The sequence below is a fragment of the Brassica napus genome, chromosome C4, assembly GCF_020379485.1.
Source record: "Brassica napus cultivar Da-Ae chromosome C4, Da-Ae, whole genome shotgun sequence".
Classification (NCBI taxonomy): Eukaryota; Viridiplantae; Streptophyta; class Magnoliopsida; order Brassicales; family Brassicaceae; genus Brassica; species Brassica napus.
This window is the reverse complement of record NC_063447.1, coordinates 38,686,609-38,702,124: the sequence shown is the minus strand read 5'-3', so window position 1 is coordinate 38,702,124 and position 15,516 is coordinate 38,686,609. Positions and strand designations below refer to the sequence as shown.

The 15,516-nt window shown below is 36.3% G+C and overlaps 1 protein-coding gene and 1 non-coding gene across 2 annotated transcripts; both read right to left on the bottom strand.

Annotated features, from left to right (window-relative positions):
* Positions 1-205: 205 nt before the first annotated feature.
* On the bottom strand, positions 206-312 carry LOC125586564. Its single transcript, XR_007323101.1, has one exon. It is a non-coding gene; the product is annotated as a small nucleolar RNA R71 (small nucleolar RNA).
* A 12,466-nt stretch (positions 313-12,778) lies between these two features.
* LOC106394968 (E3 ubiquitin-protein ligase PUB22-like) lies at positions 12,779-15,055 on the bottom strand. Its single transcript, XM_013835512.3, has one exon. The coding sequence runs from the start codon at positions 14,379-14,381 to the stop codon at positions 13,107-13,109; it is 1,275 nt and encodes a 424-aa protein (XP_013690966.1). The 5' UTR covers positions 14,382-15,055; the 3' UTR covers positions 12,779-13,106.
* Positions 15,056-15,516: the final 461 nt, after the last annotated feature.

The following is a 15,516-nucleotide window of genomic DNA, read 5'->3' as shown; positions in this document are numbered from 1 at the left end:
TCACTTGGACAAGTTCGACAGCTACTGTGGGTTGTCAAAAACCAATGGTGTGTCCAAAGATGCCTTAAAGCTCAAGCTATTCCCTTTCTCTCTGGGGGATAAGGCACGACAATGGGAGAAGTTTCTACCAAGCGACTCAATCACCACTTGGGATGAGTGCAAGAGAGCATTCCTGGAGAAATTCTTCTCATCCTCAAGAACTGCTAAGCTGAGAAATGAGATCTCCAGTTTCCAACAGAAGAACTTGGAAGGATTCAGTGAAGCTTGGGAGAGATTCAAAGGCTATCAAACCAAATGCCCACATCATGGTTTCTCTAAGGAGAGTTTGCTCAGTACCTTTTACAGAGGTGCCCTTCCTAAGTACAGAGCCAGATTGGATACAGCTAGCAATGGGTTCTTCTTGGGAAGAACTGAAGATGATGCAGAAGAGCTGGTTGACAACATGGTGAAGAGTGATGCAGTCTACAGTGCATATCACGACAGAGGCAGTGGAGGTGAAAGAGATCAAAGCTTTGGAAGACAAGATCAACCTACTCATTGCTGAAAAAGCCACCCAAGAGCAGCTGAAGTTTGTTGGTAACTCCAAGCAAGAAGATCCACCTGTTGTCCATGAGGTTGAGGGTTTGGAAGGTCAGGAAGAGCTGTGTTTCATCAACAACAATGGTAGCTGGTACAAAAAAGAGCCCAACTTTCAGTACAACAACTACCAACAGAAATCCTATCCCAACAACCAACAGAGTGGTTATCCGCCTAGAAACAACCAGCAAGGCAGCTATCAGCCTCAGCAAAACCTCTCGTCTGGTTCCTCAGCTCCTCAAGAGAGCAGCACTGACACCCTGCTGAAACAAATCTTGGAGTCTCAGACTAGAAGTGAGAAACATGTTGGTTATGAGTTGAAGAACCTTCATTCCAAGATTGATGGGAGCTACAATGAGCTCAACAACAAGTTCTCACATCTTGCTTCTACAGTCAAGAATTTAGAAAATCAGTTTGCTTCCATGAACACTCACCAGACTCGCCAGCAAGGATCTCTACCTGGAAAATCTGACCAAAACCCCAAGGAGGCCAAAGCTATCACCCTTAGGAGTGGTAAGCAGTTACCTCCTACAACCCTCACCAGGGATGCTGAGAAACTAGGTGAGGAGGTGGCCATCAACTTAGATGATGAAGTGGTGATTGTTGATGAGAAAATCAATGATGAAATCTTAGAGAAGATTGTGGAAGCCAAAGGTAAAGGAAATGTTGGGGAAGGGAAGAAAACAGTGAAAGATGGTGAGGTTCTTGCTCCAGCAAGTGAGAATTCTTTTGTTCCTCCTCCCTATGAACCCAAACTACCATTCCCTGGTAGATTCAAGAGGCAGCTGCTAGAGAAGTACAAGGCTTTGTTTGAGAAGCAAATGAGTGAAGCTCAGGTTGCAATGCCCATCATCGATGCTTTCATGTTGATTCCTCAATACAACAAGTTCCTGAAAGATGTTGTAGCTGCAAAGAAGAAGGAAATGGAAAGCATGATGATTCTTACCCATGAGTGCAGTGCCATCATCCAGAGGCTTGATGTTCCAGAGAAGTTAGAGGATCCAAGATGCTTCACACTACCTTGTGCTCTTGGACCTATGGTATTTGAGAAATGTCTCTGCGATTTGGGAGCTAGTGTCAGCGTGATGTCTTTGTCGATTGCAAAGAAGCTTGGATTCACTCAGTACAAGAAGTGTAGACTCTCTCTGGTGTTAGCTGATCGTTCAGTGAAGTACCCTGTGGGCATCTTAGAGGACCTACCTGTGAAGATTGGAAGGTATGAGATACCTACAGATTTTGTGGTGCTTGAGATGGGTGAGGAGCCCCAAGACCCATTGATTCTTGGAAGGCCATTCTTAGCTACAGCAGGAGCAATTGTTAAGGTGAAAGAGGGCACGATTGATCTCTATTTGGGTAAAGGACATGTTCTCCACTTTGACATCAAGGAGAAAATGAGGAAACCAACTGTGTTCGGGCAAGCCTTCTACATTGGAGAGATGGGCACTCCTGCTGATGAACCCCTTGAAGAGTTACCACCTGAGGACAACGAGGAGGGAGCATCTCCCTCTACTCATTCCCCATAGAAGGTAACCCACTACTTTCCCTTGTATAAACCATTTCGTTTTTGCATATTAGTTTTCTCTTTTTGGGTATCTATCTCTCCTTGACAACACAGAGACTGTGTGATTTAAGTGTGGGGGAGGTACCAAGTATTTGATCACGTTTGCTTTGATGTTGTTTCATTGAGTCATGCATTGCATTAAAAAAAAAATCATTTAGTTTGCATCATTTGCATTTCTAGGAGAGTCTAGAGCATATAGGTTGCATTTACTTGCATTGGGAGCAATGATTTGAGATGCCTTGTAAAGAACATTATTTTGCACCTGAGTAGCTTATGCACCTCTCAAAAAGACTTGTATGCTTCGAGCCTTGAAAACTCTTCCTGAAACTTGTTGATTGCTGAAACTCAACCTTTGAAGCCAACTACAACCTTGTTTGAACTGAACGAACTTAATGCTTCTTGCTTATGGTCCCTTGTGTACTGAGCCATGGATATACACACTTGAGTTGTCACATCCTTTATGCCAATATTTTTGATAAACTCGAGTGGTACACCATTCCCAAAACCTTTCCCTCTTTTTGAGCTTTCATTATTTGATGAGTGAGGTCTTTTTCGGAAAGCCTTACATGTGCATAATGTTGAGAGTATCGGAAACGACAATGCTTGGTCTTCATTCTTGCTAGATTAGGCACTCTATTGTCTAGCTATAGGTGGGGGTGAGTGTTGTGACTATGGTTTGGAAGCATGAAAAGTTCGAAGGAAAAGAATAGACTCTTTATGTTTAAATGGATAATCTTATTGGAATTAGTAGATGAACATCTAGCTCGAGTTTATGAAAAGTCTTGGCCCCCGAAAAAAAAAAAAAAAAAGAGGCTAGCAAAGTTGTTAGGAGCTAAGATTGTTTTGAAGTTGAGGAAAATCCTTTATAGATTTCAAAGAAAAAGAGTTTTATGTGCAAAGTGTTCTTGGGTTCCTTTGGTGAGAGATGTGAGTTGGGTTTGACATTATGAAGTGATTGTGTAACTTGTATGTTTGGGAAAAGGGTAGAACAATGGAGATTGAGCATTGTATGCATGAGTTGATCCCTTTCTTAGATATATTATGTGCAATGTCAAGGCTACTTGTTTCGAGAGTAAACAACCTTAAAAATCATATATCTTGAACCTCTTGACTCACTTGAATAAAAAACCTTCCCTTACCCAACCAAATGATTTGGACCAATTGACCATTTGCAAGAATTCACCTGATGTTTTATGCTTAATGAATGTGAGAGTTGGTTGATTTGCATGTGTGAATGCATGATGATGAGTGTATGGATGAAAAGAGTTGAGATATGCCTAGAGAAGCTAGAGTATAATAAGAGAGGGTGTGCTAATGCTTAATTTAGATGTTGATTTGAGTGCTTTGTGTGTTTCTTTTGGCTATGAGCTCCCACCTTCAAACCTCTCTCCCTATGAGTTCTAGAAAGTTCACTTGAGGACAAGTAAAAGAATAAGTTTGGGGGAGTTGATATCTTGCATATTCACATTGTTTTATCCATTTATTCATGTGCATTTTCATCATATAGATTAGGATTTAGCCATGTCTAGGTTTCATTTTGCATACATATGTCTCTATTAGGTATTAGAGTACCACATGGAGTTCCTGGAGACATTTGGGTGCATTTGGAGCTCAAAGGAGGTAATTAGAGTGATCTTTGGACGAGCACTGCCTGGAGCGACTGCCCGGAGCGACTACATGAAGTCGCTGTGCACCACATCCCGGAGCGACTCCCAACCAGAGCGACCATCCGGAGCGACGCCATGAACTCGCTCGCCCTATACGCTTCGGAGCGACCTCCTAGAGCGATAAGGCGAAGTAGCTCCAGCTCCTAGAGCGACCTCACCACAGCGACGTCTTCAGAGCGACACAGCCAGGTCGCTCGTGAGGAGACAATCCGGGAGCGACGTCTTCTGAGCGACACAGCCAGGTCGCTCGCGAAGAAATGACCCGGGAGCGACCTCTCGCAGCGACGTGCCGAGGTCGCTCCACGTCTATTTGTTTGGCCGAATTCATGTTTTCTCAAGGGCCTTTTGGTCATTTCATTATGCACGTTTTTACTTTTCAAAACCTATGTTTTAAGTACCTTTTGTAGCCACCAGAGACCAAATCTCTTTTCGGAAGAACAACTAGTAAAAACTTCTTTTGATTCAGATTTCATTGCACTCATCTTGTGTTCTTGTTGATTTCTTATCTATTTCTCTACATCATTAATCTGAAATTCACCATGGGTTTAAGAGGAATCATGGAGATTAGTGAGTAATCACTTTTTGAATTCATGGGTTAGGGAGATTAATGGTGATTAGGTTAGTTCTAGGATGTTTTAGTGTAGATCATTCTTGTTCCTTGCTAGTAGAATATTCATAATGCATCTTCTGAGTTGGCCACTCAAAAGTTGATCGATAGGCATTTTCCACCCGAAAGGTGTTCGATGAAATGCCTGAGACAACTCTCTTAGACTTTTAGTATACTTTGCCAAAGACATTTGTTGTTAAAGATGCTAAGATAGCTAATAGACTTGTTAGTAATGATTGCTTTCACATTATTCAACCAAAGACATTTGATGTCTGAGATATGTTAGTAAATGAACATTCATCTAGACATAGAGTTTGTTTAAGATTGTGTCTAAGCTTAAGGTTGATAGTTTGATTGATCGTTTGCCATCCTTAGTTCGAAACTTGATCACCCAAGGTCTAATCCCTATGCCTATGAGTTCTCTTTTCCCTTAGTAAAGAAAGTCATTTCATTTATCAGTAATCATTAGTTTAGAAACCTCTTAAATTATCGGTTGCACTTAGATTAAGTGAGTACTTGCATTCTCATTGCTTTGAAATCCCTTAGAATTGGTTCGACAATCATTTATACTACAACATTTGTCTTAGGAGTTGAAAACTCCTAACATCAATCTGCCGGCGATCATCTCTTTTCCGGCCATCTCTTCCAGCCCTCAGCCTTGCTCCGCCGGCCAAGTCTATCCCTCTCACGGTTTTCCGGCCAGCTCCTCCACCTCTCTCTCAACCAGCTCATCCGCGGATCAGCTCTCTCTCACGGTGGTCCATTCAGATCAATTTGGTGTTTTCTAAAAGGTAAACTAATCTAACCATAAAATCTAAGAACACCACATATCTGAATCCTGATTATTAGATCTATTTGAATCATAAAACTTATAAAAATCTATAGATCTAAAATTATCACAAATATTAATCTTGAATCTAAGATCTATATGAATCTTGATTCTAAAATTATTTGAATCTCTAAAGATCTAAGAATCTCTAAAAACTTATAAAACTTATTAATAATCTAAGATCTATATGAATCTTGTTTCTAAGAACTATTTGAAATTATAAAAAATATTAGAGAAAATCATAAACCCCTTTTAGCTAGCAAGCCGTAAAATCTGTTCTCCTTTCTCCTATTTTGATCCGGCCTTAAATCCGGATTGACTAAAGGACTGAAACCCATAATCTTTGTTTGGCCGTATTACCGGCTGTATAGCCGGATGAATAAGCTGGCCATCAAAATCTTAATCCCATTCGATGTGCTTACTGATCCAAATCGGCCCTTATCCACATCAAAATCTCAAATCCCCTTGTTTGTTTTATAACCGGATATGTATCTTGATGGCCATTATACATATCAATTCCCTAAATCCTTTTTGCTTGATTTTTATCAATCCCTAAACTCTAAGCAATAATCGGCTGAACCCCTAAATCCAAATCCGGCCATGATTTTTTCCGGCCACAATCTTTTCAGCCATAATCTTTCAGTCAAACCCAAAGATATCAAAACTTAAATCCTAATCAATGCATATCTTTTACCATTGATGTTTTATATTGTAACTGATCAAAATTTAAAACTTTTATGATTGTTTTAAATGCATATCTTTGACTAGGTAGTATTTATCAAAATATTATAACCTATAGTCTTGATTTAAATAGTTATGACATAGGCTAAAATAAATACTAAGTTGAAATCATTTGATCACATAGTTGTTTGTCAAAATTTATCTAAATCTAAACCGGCCTTGACATCGGTTCATTATAGTTTGAACAAATGATATAAATTTATCATGATCTAAAAACCAACCTTGAAAACTGATTTTGTGATGATTGAATTATATACCGATCATATATACATACCTGATAGCATCTATTAGATCAAACATGAATTAGTAAATTGTTAGATCATACACATATCATGAACTAATCATTTTCATGCATCCGCTTGTCATATAGAGTTATTAAAACTGAGCATGCATACATATAATAGATCATTCTAATCATGGAGCATTTAAAATAAAATCTAAATTGGTTCATATTGCTTGCATCTAATTAGATTAAATCGGTTATTTTTAAAGTTAAGCATGTTTGCTTAATTGAAAACATAAACCAGCTTTGAAACCGAAAATTATAAAATTTTCTTGTCTTGGTTTACCTTGTAAAAGGGGGAAGGAATCATTTTTTGCTTTATGATCTTTGAAAACCAAATATCCTCATGCATTAGGAATCACATATAGATTGTTTAAGTACAATGCTTAGTTCTGAACATGCATTCAGCTATTTCTTAATCCATGCATTTGCTTGATTTCATCCATCTTGCTTGATCTCATTTAATAAAATAATGATTGATCCTTATTCAAATTCTAAAGGGCCTTAATACCCTATATATATAATCAATCCAATTTGAATTATAATTAAAAGGATTACTAAGATGCAATGATCAATTGATCATTCTCATACTAAGATTGCTTAAGCAAATAGATTATATAATTTGAAGGAAAACCTTATTGAAATCATATACATTGATTTATTCTATTGCTTACATAGAATTCTGAGTGCTTGAATTACTCGTTAAATATTCAGATGTCGAGATTTGAACCCTCAGATTACTCTGCCCTAAATCTCTCTGGAGATAATTACTTAAAATGGGTAAAGAATACTCTTGTTGCCCTGAGATCCAGAGGACTCGGACAATGCATCAATGAGTACAATGATATCATTGACAATGAAAGGCATAGAGCTATAACGATTATTCGTTATCATCTCACTGAGGAACTAAGAGACCTGTATCTCCATGTTGAGGATCCTTGTGATCTTTGGTTACAGTTAAGGAAAAGGTTCAAACCGGTATCGTGGCAAAAGGCCAACCATGAATGGGAGATCCTCAGATTCCAGGATTTTGAATTTGTGGACAAATATAATTCAGCTCTGATGGATATTTCTTATAGTCTTGAACTATGTGGTGAAAGGATAACACATTATTCTTTACTATACAAGACCTACTCCACATTCCATCCAAAGGATTTGCTGTTGTTACACACGGCTAAGAAGTTCACCACTTATAATGACCTTTTATCATATCTTTTGGCTTCTGAACAAAGAAAGCAGAAAATCAAAGATATCATCAACAGATTTGACAAGCTTCAGAAAAGATACATTGAGCTAAAGAATAATGAGATGAGGCCTCCTATAGCTGATGAAGCTGAAGTTGAGCGCCATATGGCAACACATGCATTGTGAAGGCCATATTATATAATTGTCTTTTGACATTCTCATTTTCATGTTTCCTGAGTTTATGTTTCATGAATTGCTTTGATATTTTGCTTTATACACGACTTCATTAATAAAATGAATTGCTTTGAGTTCATGATCATTATCTTATTCAAACTGTTGTTTGATAAGAAACTATATCTATATGCCTTTATTGTGCCAAGATAAATATGATTGAGGATTAATACCCCAACTCACTTTTCCAAAGAGTTCAAAGAAGCCCTTGACAAATGGCACGACATGCTCTGCCATCCAAGCTCAGTTATAAAATACTATTGAACTCAACTGGACATTCCTTGAAAGAAAGGAAAAGAAGCTCGACCAAGGCTTTGCCTAAATGGCATTATATTCACCCTATAAGGTCCATTGAATTAAGAAGAAAAAATGATTTCCAACAATGGACAAAAGGGAATAAGAGTACCTAAATTAAAATCGCCTAAGTGGTCGAGACTACATTCTCTATTGATCTAGTGATCAATATGATATTAGGCAAATAGCCATGGCAATCATGTTTGATTAACCCACAAAATTTATCACTTAGATGGCATTACCATACTTAGCCATTCGGATTATGATGCAAATATTTAAAAGGGCACAAATGTTATCCCATAAGATCTCACGTGTGTACAATATATCTATGCACAAGGGAATTTATTGTCCCAAGCACCACGAATTAGAGTATGTTCATGAGGGGGGAGTGAGGACAAATCCCATGATACATGACCATACTAAAATCCGTGAAACATGGTCCACAACCATATTATATATTGGTTGAATTTGATATAAAGACCATTACCTATAAGGTTCAAATTCTAAAAGTCCATATGCTTGGGGACAACATGAGTTATAAAAGAATGAACCTGCATCAGGCCATAATAATTATATCAGGCCATATAAGTGATCATAGATATTCCCACCTCAGACTGATACGGATCATGAGTCCAGACATATATCATCTTAAGATATTACGAAAGAATCCACCACAAATATATGTGCCATCTAAGATCATGTGATCTTAGAATCTCATAAAGAGGATTGGGAATATATGTTGGATATATATTATGAATATACTTTCTCCATAAGTTTAAAAGAAACCTTGAGCCAAAATGGGTGATCTAATTATAGGCCAAGGAACAAGGATTACATAAGGTTTATGAATCCGAATATCCAACAATGAAAGGAGAAAAGTAATAAGCTGGTATAAAGAATGATAAAGAATGGTACCTACCATCTGGTATCAACCATCAATGTCTTGGCAAAGATCCTCGGACTAGAAAATAATTTATAGACGTCCATATGCTACAATGATAGCAAAATAAAATGCCAGACACATTGACCCGAGAGAAAGAATGACTATGTCATCCCAGCTTAGCACCACACGGTTTTGATGTCTTAAAGACACAACCAAGTTGCTACAAAGTCTATATAAGATATACCAAATAAATGTTCCAAATAAAGTTCCATAAATTCTAAGGAACCTCGGAAAGAAAGAAAGGTGCATGACATAAAATCCGAGTTTTATTAAAGGAAACCATTCCAGACATTGAGATATAAGGCTACCCAGCTGAACAACTAGGTACCATACCATATAGCTTGGGACGCCAAGTTATAAGGTTATTAAGGTCCTAGATAATGAAATCTCAAATTGATTTATACCATGTCTGGAACTAAAAGGAACTATATAAATATATATATATATAAGTGTGTCGACACATACATTCATAGAAAATGCGCAAGTATGTAGCACATGAATACAAAGATATGTATCGAGGATCATAAACTCACACAAGAGTACTCATAATGATTAATGAAAGAAATGTGGGGTTTAAAGTGATATATAAAAGACGTATTGTATTGGCCATAAATATGTAAACGGCATATGATGCCCAGTGAATATATAAATTCTGAAAGAAAGATAAATCGTGAGACAGACCGGAAAAGGTCTATGTAATCCAATGTGGTGGATACTACTACATATTTCACTACATATGATGTCTGGAAGAAATTCAAAAGATGTAGTATGCTATATATGACTCACTGGATGATGATGATAATATTATTGGTACCAAAAGGTTTACCAAACGGTATTGAGCTCAGAATCAAAAGATGAGAAAAGAAGTTCTCTTGAACAGCATTTTCCTAAAGTTGTTCATGGACTGAATTAAATTACTACATTTAAGCAAGTGAAGAGTTCTATAAGAACAATTCAAATCAGTCCATAGAGGAATTTTAAATTCCTTGTGTTTTATACTAACCAGCCTAAGATAGGTTAAATGGTTATTCATAAAACCTTAGAAAAGGTGATAGACCATCACCACAAATTAGCCAAATTTTGGTAATACTTATGGTTGGTCGAATTCTCAGCATGAACCAACCAAGCTGTGGTATGAATGAATAAGCTATCATAAAGATAAGCTATAAGATCGAAGTTCATCTTTGAACAAAAGGTATAGGACCACATTATGCGTCCATATGCGACCCAACGGGTCCGACCATCATATATGAAGATAATGCAGCTTGCATTGCTCAACTCAAAGATGGTTATATCAAAGGTGACCGAACCAAACATATTCTACCCAAGTTCTTCTTTACCCATGAGTTGCAGAAAGCTGGAGAGGTCAACGTCCTTCAGATCCGGTCTAGTGAAAACTCAGCCGACCTCTTCACCAAATCATTGCCCTCTTGCACATTCAGGAAGTTCACGCAACAAGATTGGCACGCGTAGACTCAAGGACCTTCAGTGATGTCCAAATCAGGGGGAGTAATGTGTGTTGTACTCTTTTTCCTTTCTCTAATTTTCCTTTTTACCACATTGGGTTTTGGGTTTTCCGGGAGAGGTTTTAATGAGGCAACATTAGCATGTTACAAACCCTATATGGTTATGGCATCCAAGGGGGAGTGTTATGAATCATGAAGTGGATGGTCCATACCCTAGACCATACAAGTTCAAGACTAGAGTGCATTGGAGGTTTACATCCAGTCACATGAAAGACCCATTCAACCTTAGTCTTTATGAGTTTGACCATGTCATTATGTAGATTATCTTTGTAATCAATTCTCCCTTTGACTCCACCTTGTATGAACCACTATGAACCACTATATATAGTGGTGTAAGTAATAAGAAATATACAACACATTCTCACAAATCTTCTCTCAAATCTTTAACACATTTGAGTTTTTTCTTTGCAGAATACCTTTTAACTTTTGATCAATTGTTGGATATTCTCTCCATACAGGTGGTCGACGGAGAGGACCAGCTTCGTGTTTTTTTTTTCTACTCGTTTTAGATTGCGACATGGTTGCTCCTAAGTTCTGACTTTTGATTTATGGCATTTATTATATACAACTGAATACAAGTATTTTTAAAAATGTATACAGGTTTATAATATATGCATATGAAAGTCACATATAGAGTAAGAATGGCGGTCAATACTTAGTTGCTCCTGTTTATTTTTCTTGTATTTTCTTTATAACGGGATAACTAATTATAAACCGTTGTAACGTTTTGATGCTTGAATCGTTAAGAACATTTAAAAAGAGGCATCAAATAAGATGTCGCCATGATACGATTTGATCTTTAATTTGGACTCGCGCGAACAATCTTTAACAAGACAATGTAAATGAACCACGATCGTTATTTATCACATGTGTTATACGAACACTTCTATCCAATCTTATAATATGCAGTTGTTTTTATGCGTACGTCAACTTCTGTGACTATCTTATTTACATGTTTTGCATATGCTCTCAAATTTACTTGTATCAAATAGATAACTACATTTATATTCTGAATACACTCTGTACCATGGGTGGATGACACTACGAAGACAAAAAAAATGTTGGAATTCTAAACTTTGAATGTAATCCTAGTGAAATAGATATTAGGGAGTCTTTCTGTCAAAAGGATCAGACCTTACGAATAAGCTAAGTGGTAGCTTGTGGTAATTTTTCAGGACAAGACGTAAACTCGCACTTTAGTACCGGCTACATTGTCGATGAGATATATTAGTTTGATCTTACGTTGCAAGTTGAACCTCGCATCCTCCATGTTTGGTCCAAATTAAAATACCTATGCTTTTTATTTATTTATATATATTGAACTAGTAGCACCAAAAATAAATGTATTTCTCACATAAAACGACACTGTACTCATGTTCCCACCAAGACCATGTTCCCTGATTGCTAGAACCGAGGTATGTAGTTACAGAGATTCTTGTTATATAAAATTGCGTTTACGTGCTTAGGATTCATATATATATATTATATATATTGATCTCCAAAATACAATATTTAATTCGAATGCTAAGTTTTTTATCAAGATATATCTTTATAAGTTTTTGTATTTACATTTTCAGATCTCTTTGCCTTTCATCTACCGATATTAATATGTCAACAGATCGTTAAATTGTACATATATATTATGTTGAGTTTTTGAAATTAATTTTACCATGCTTAGTTAAATAATTTTGAAATGAATAAATATTTTTTTTTGAAATGAATGACCTGAAAATATATTGACTTCGGTATATCACGACAAGTGAAAACAAATTAAAGATACAAAATCAGATAACAAAGCTTATAAAATTGAATCGAAATTAGTCGTCAGATGAAAGCATGATACATGTCTTCGAAGTCGATATGTAATGAAACCATACAAAATAATCAACAGTGGGGTTAGAGACTTAAAGATGTTGGACATACGGACATAAACGTTCGCAATGTTACTTCCACGGACATAAATGGTCAGACACGTTACACATGATAGCATGATGCATCCATATCTCTAAATTAACTATGATGTAATCTTATGCCCTTTTTCAAAAAAAAAAAAACTATGATGTAATCTTCTAGTTTATCCACCCGATAAAAATTATAAATTGATAGGGACGGTCTAGGGAAATGAACAATATAGAAGCATACAAATAAACAGTTTAACAGTAATGAACAAGCAAGTGGGAAACAATAGCCATGTAACTTGTGATTCCATTTATTTCTTTGCAGTATCTCATAATTTCATGAAAATTTCCAATTGTTATCTACATGATGATGAACTTTTGAAAGATACTTTCTCTCCGTTTCATTTTACTTGTCGTTCTAGACTTCGACACACAAATTAATAAAATATTTAAGTTTATTTATTTACTAAATAAAAACATCATTACCAATACACCTAACCTGATTTCAACCAATAGAAAAATAGATTAAAATAAAAAGTTAATAAATTTTGCATTGAAATCATAAAACGACACAAATTTTGAAACGAAAATTTTGCTCTAAAACGACATTTAATTTGAAACGGAGGGAATATAACAAAAGCAGAAGAAAAACTGAATTTGAGCTAAATAAAACCACTCCAATTTTCTTCTTTTCTTAATGAACTTATCCGAAGAATAACTGTCATAGAATTGTATGTATCGGATGAGAATTAATAAATATGCTGTTCAAGCAGGATACGAAGCATATAAATTTCTTGGGACACAAGGTGATTCCCTCCAAACCCTAGCGTGAAGCTTAAGTAACTCCTTTGCCTTTTCTTTAGTCTTGTTTCCGCAACTCGCTTGAAGCACCAGACACAGCTTCGCTACAACTCCCAGTTGCAACATCTCTTGTAACAAACATGGCGTCGCACAAAACCTCCCAACAGAAAGCAAAACCCTAACCGCCCTTTCGCTAGTTATCTGAGAGACCCTCAATATCTTCTTAGACACGACCGCAATAGCCGCACCATGATTCAAGAACTCAGCTCTTCCTTCTGCACACTGACATAACACATCAAGAACCACCATCGCCATCTCTACATTCCTTCTCTCTGATGAGAAACTTTCATCCAGAAGAAGCTCGATTATCATGGAGGCCGCTCCAGCTTCCACAGCTTTATGTCTATTCCTTCCCCATGGACATGTAATCATCAAGATCTGCATTGCTGACTTCGTTGCCTTGTGAGAGATCTGGTCATGCAAGATCTGAACCACCTCAGTGAAAAGCTCACGTTCCAACAATATGATTTGCATTGGATCCGCAACTTCGAGAATCTTCTTGAGAAGCAAAGTTGCATAGGCTCTTGACTCGTAGATCCCACGTTGCATAATCTTAGTCAACGTTTTCACAAGATTTGTTCCCTTCTTGTTGTTTAAAAGACTCTTGCGGGCTGTCTCTGATGCGTTGAGATGATAGAGTAAACTTAAAGCTTCATCCATTAAGCTTCTTGAAGAATCAAACCTATTCTCCAACATGTTTGACATATCATTGAGACTCGATGAAGTACCTACTAAGTTGCTGATGATATTTGCCAAGAACTCTGGAACTTCTGCGGCTTCTAAGCATCTCTTGTTCGTATTATTCTCCGATGCTATTTGACGAAGTCTTTTGAGGCATTTAACTTGGTTTTTATGTGAAGATGAAGAATCTTTGATGAGTCTTTCGATCTCGGATTTAGAGATTGGAGGTTTTGGGGTTGGGATTGTCTCGATGCCGTGGGATGCGTTGAGACTACACCAAGATTGGATCAGACGACGAAGAGTGTGGTTTGGTGTGAGATCGGTCTCGGTTATGACTTGTTTGGTGACCGGACATGAGTTTTCCTTACCAGTGAAGAGCCATTTCTCGATGCTATTTCTGTCGTAGGTTATTCCGGTTGAAACTATCACCGGATCCTTCATGATATCTAGAGAGATCGGACATAGAAAGAAAGAAGGAATCTCTATTTCTTGATCCATTTTGACTAGCCAGAAAATATGAAAAATAGTAAAGCTTGATGAAATAAATCGAATCTCAAGAAATGAAACTTTTGCTTTAAAATGCAGTAGTTGAGATTTAAGAGATGAGAATTGGTTTAGAAAGAAGAGACAAGGAGGGTTGGGTTTAAATATGAAGGATAGGAGAACTATTCAGAATTATTACAAAGTCAAAACACGGAAAATACAAATATTTGTAAACTCTTTTTTGATAGCTGTCTCTATTAGTATTATTTATCGTTATGACTTATCAGAGAACAACAAGGAACGTATATAGATTTGACTTTTTAATAATTTTGGGGTGGTGCAACAAAAAACTAAATAATAAATGCTTTTGTATAAAAGAAAAGGTGAAGAGTGATGACTTGTCAAAAGAGATGCGATTAAGGCGATAAAAGTGTAAATAGCTACGAAGTCATTGGGGGAGATTGGTCGTGAGTCGTGACGGTGTTGAGCACAAATAGTTTTAACTCACACCAAAGGTCCGCGCGCATATATTTTTCAAAAATATGTTTATATTTGTTTTTCATGTCAATAATATAAGGGTTAGGCAAAATACCCAAATCTGAAGAACCAAACCAATCTCGATCCGAAAAAATAGTACCAAACTCAAACCGAAATTGATTATATATCTGAATTATTCAAAATTTTGGTTTTTGGAAAACCGAAACCGAATCCGATCTGAACCGTAGTATTCCGGGTACCCGAATGTATCCGAAATAGATTTATATACTTATATGTATTAATTATTTTTAGATTTAATATATATAAAAAAATCTAAAATATATATGATACTTTTAAGCTGGTTTAAATAGTTGAAAATATATACAAATAATCAATAGTAAATATATAAAATAGTAAAAGTATACTTAAAGCACCAAAAATACTTAAAATAGTTATTGATTCTCTATCCAAATATTTGAACTAAAATGGTATGTTAAGTTTAGGTATCCTGACATATGTTATTCAAATTTATATTTAATATATTATTTTGTTTATAGTTTTTGAGAAATTTAAAGTATATAAATAAATATATAATGAGTTTTAAAATTTTAAAAGTAATTTAAATGAGTTATCCGAACTCGAACCAAATCCGCAAAAATCTGAAGCGAACTGA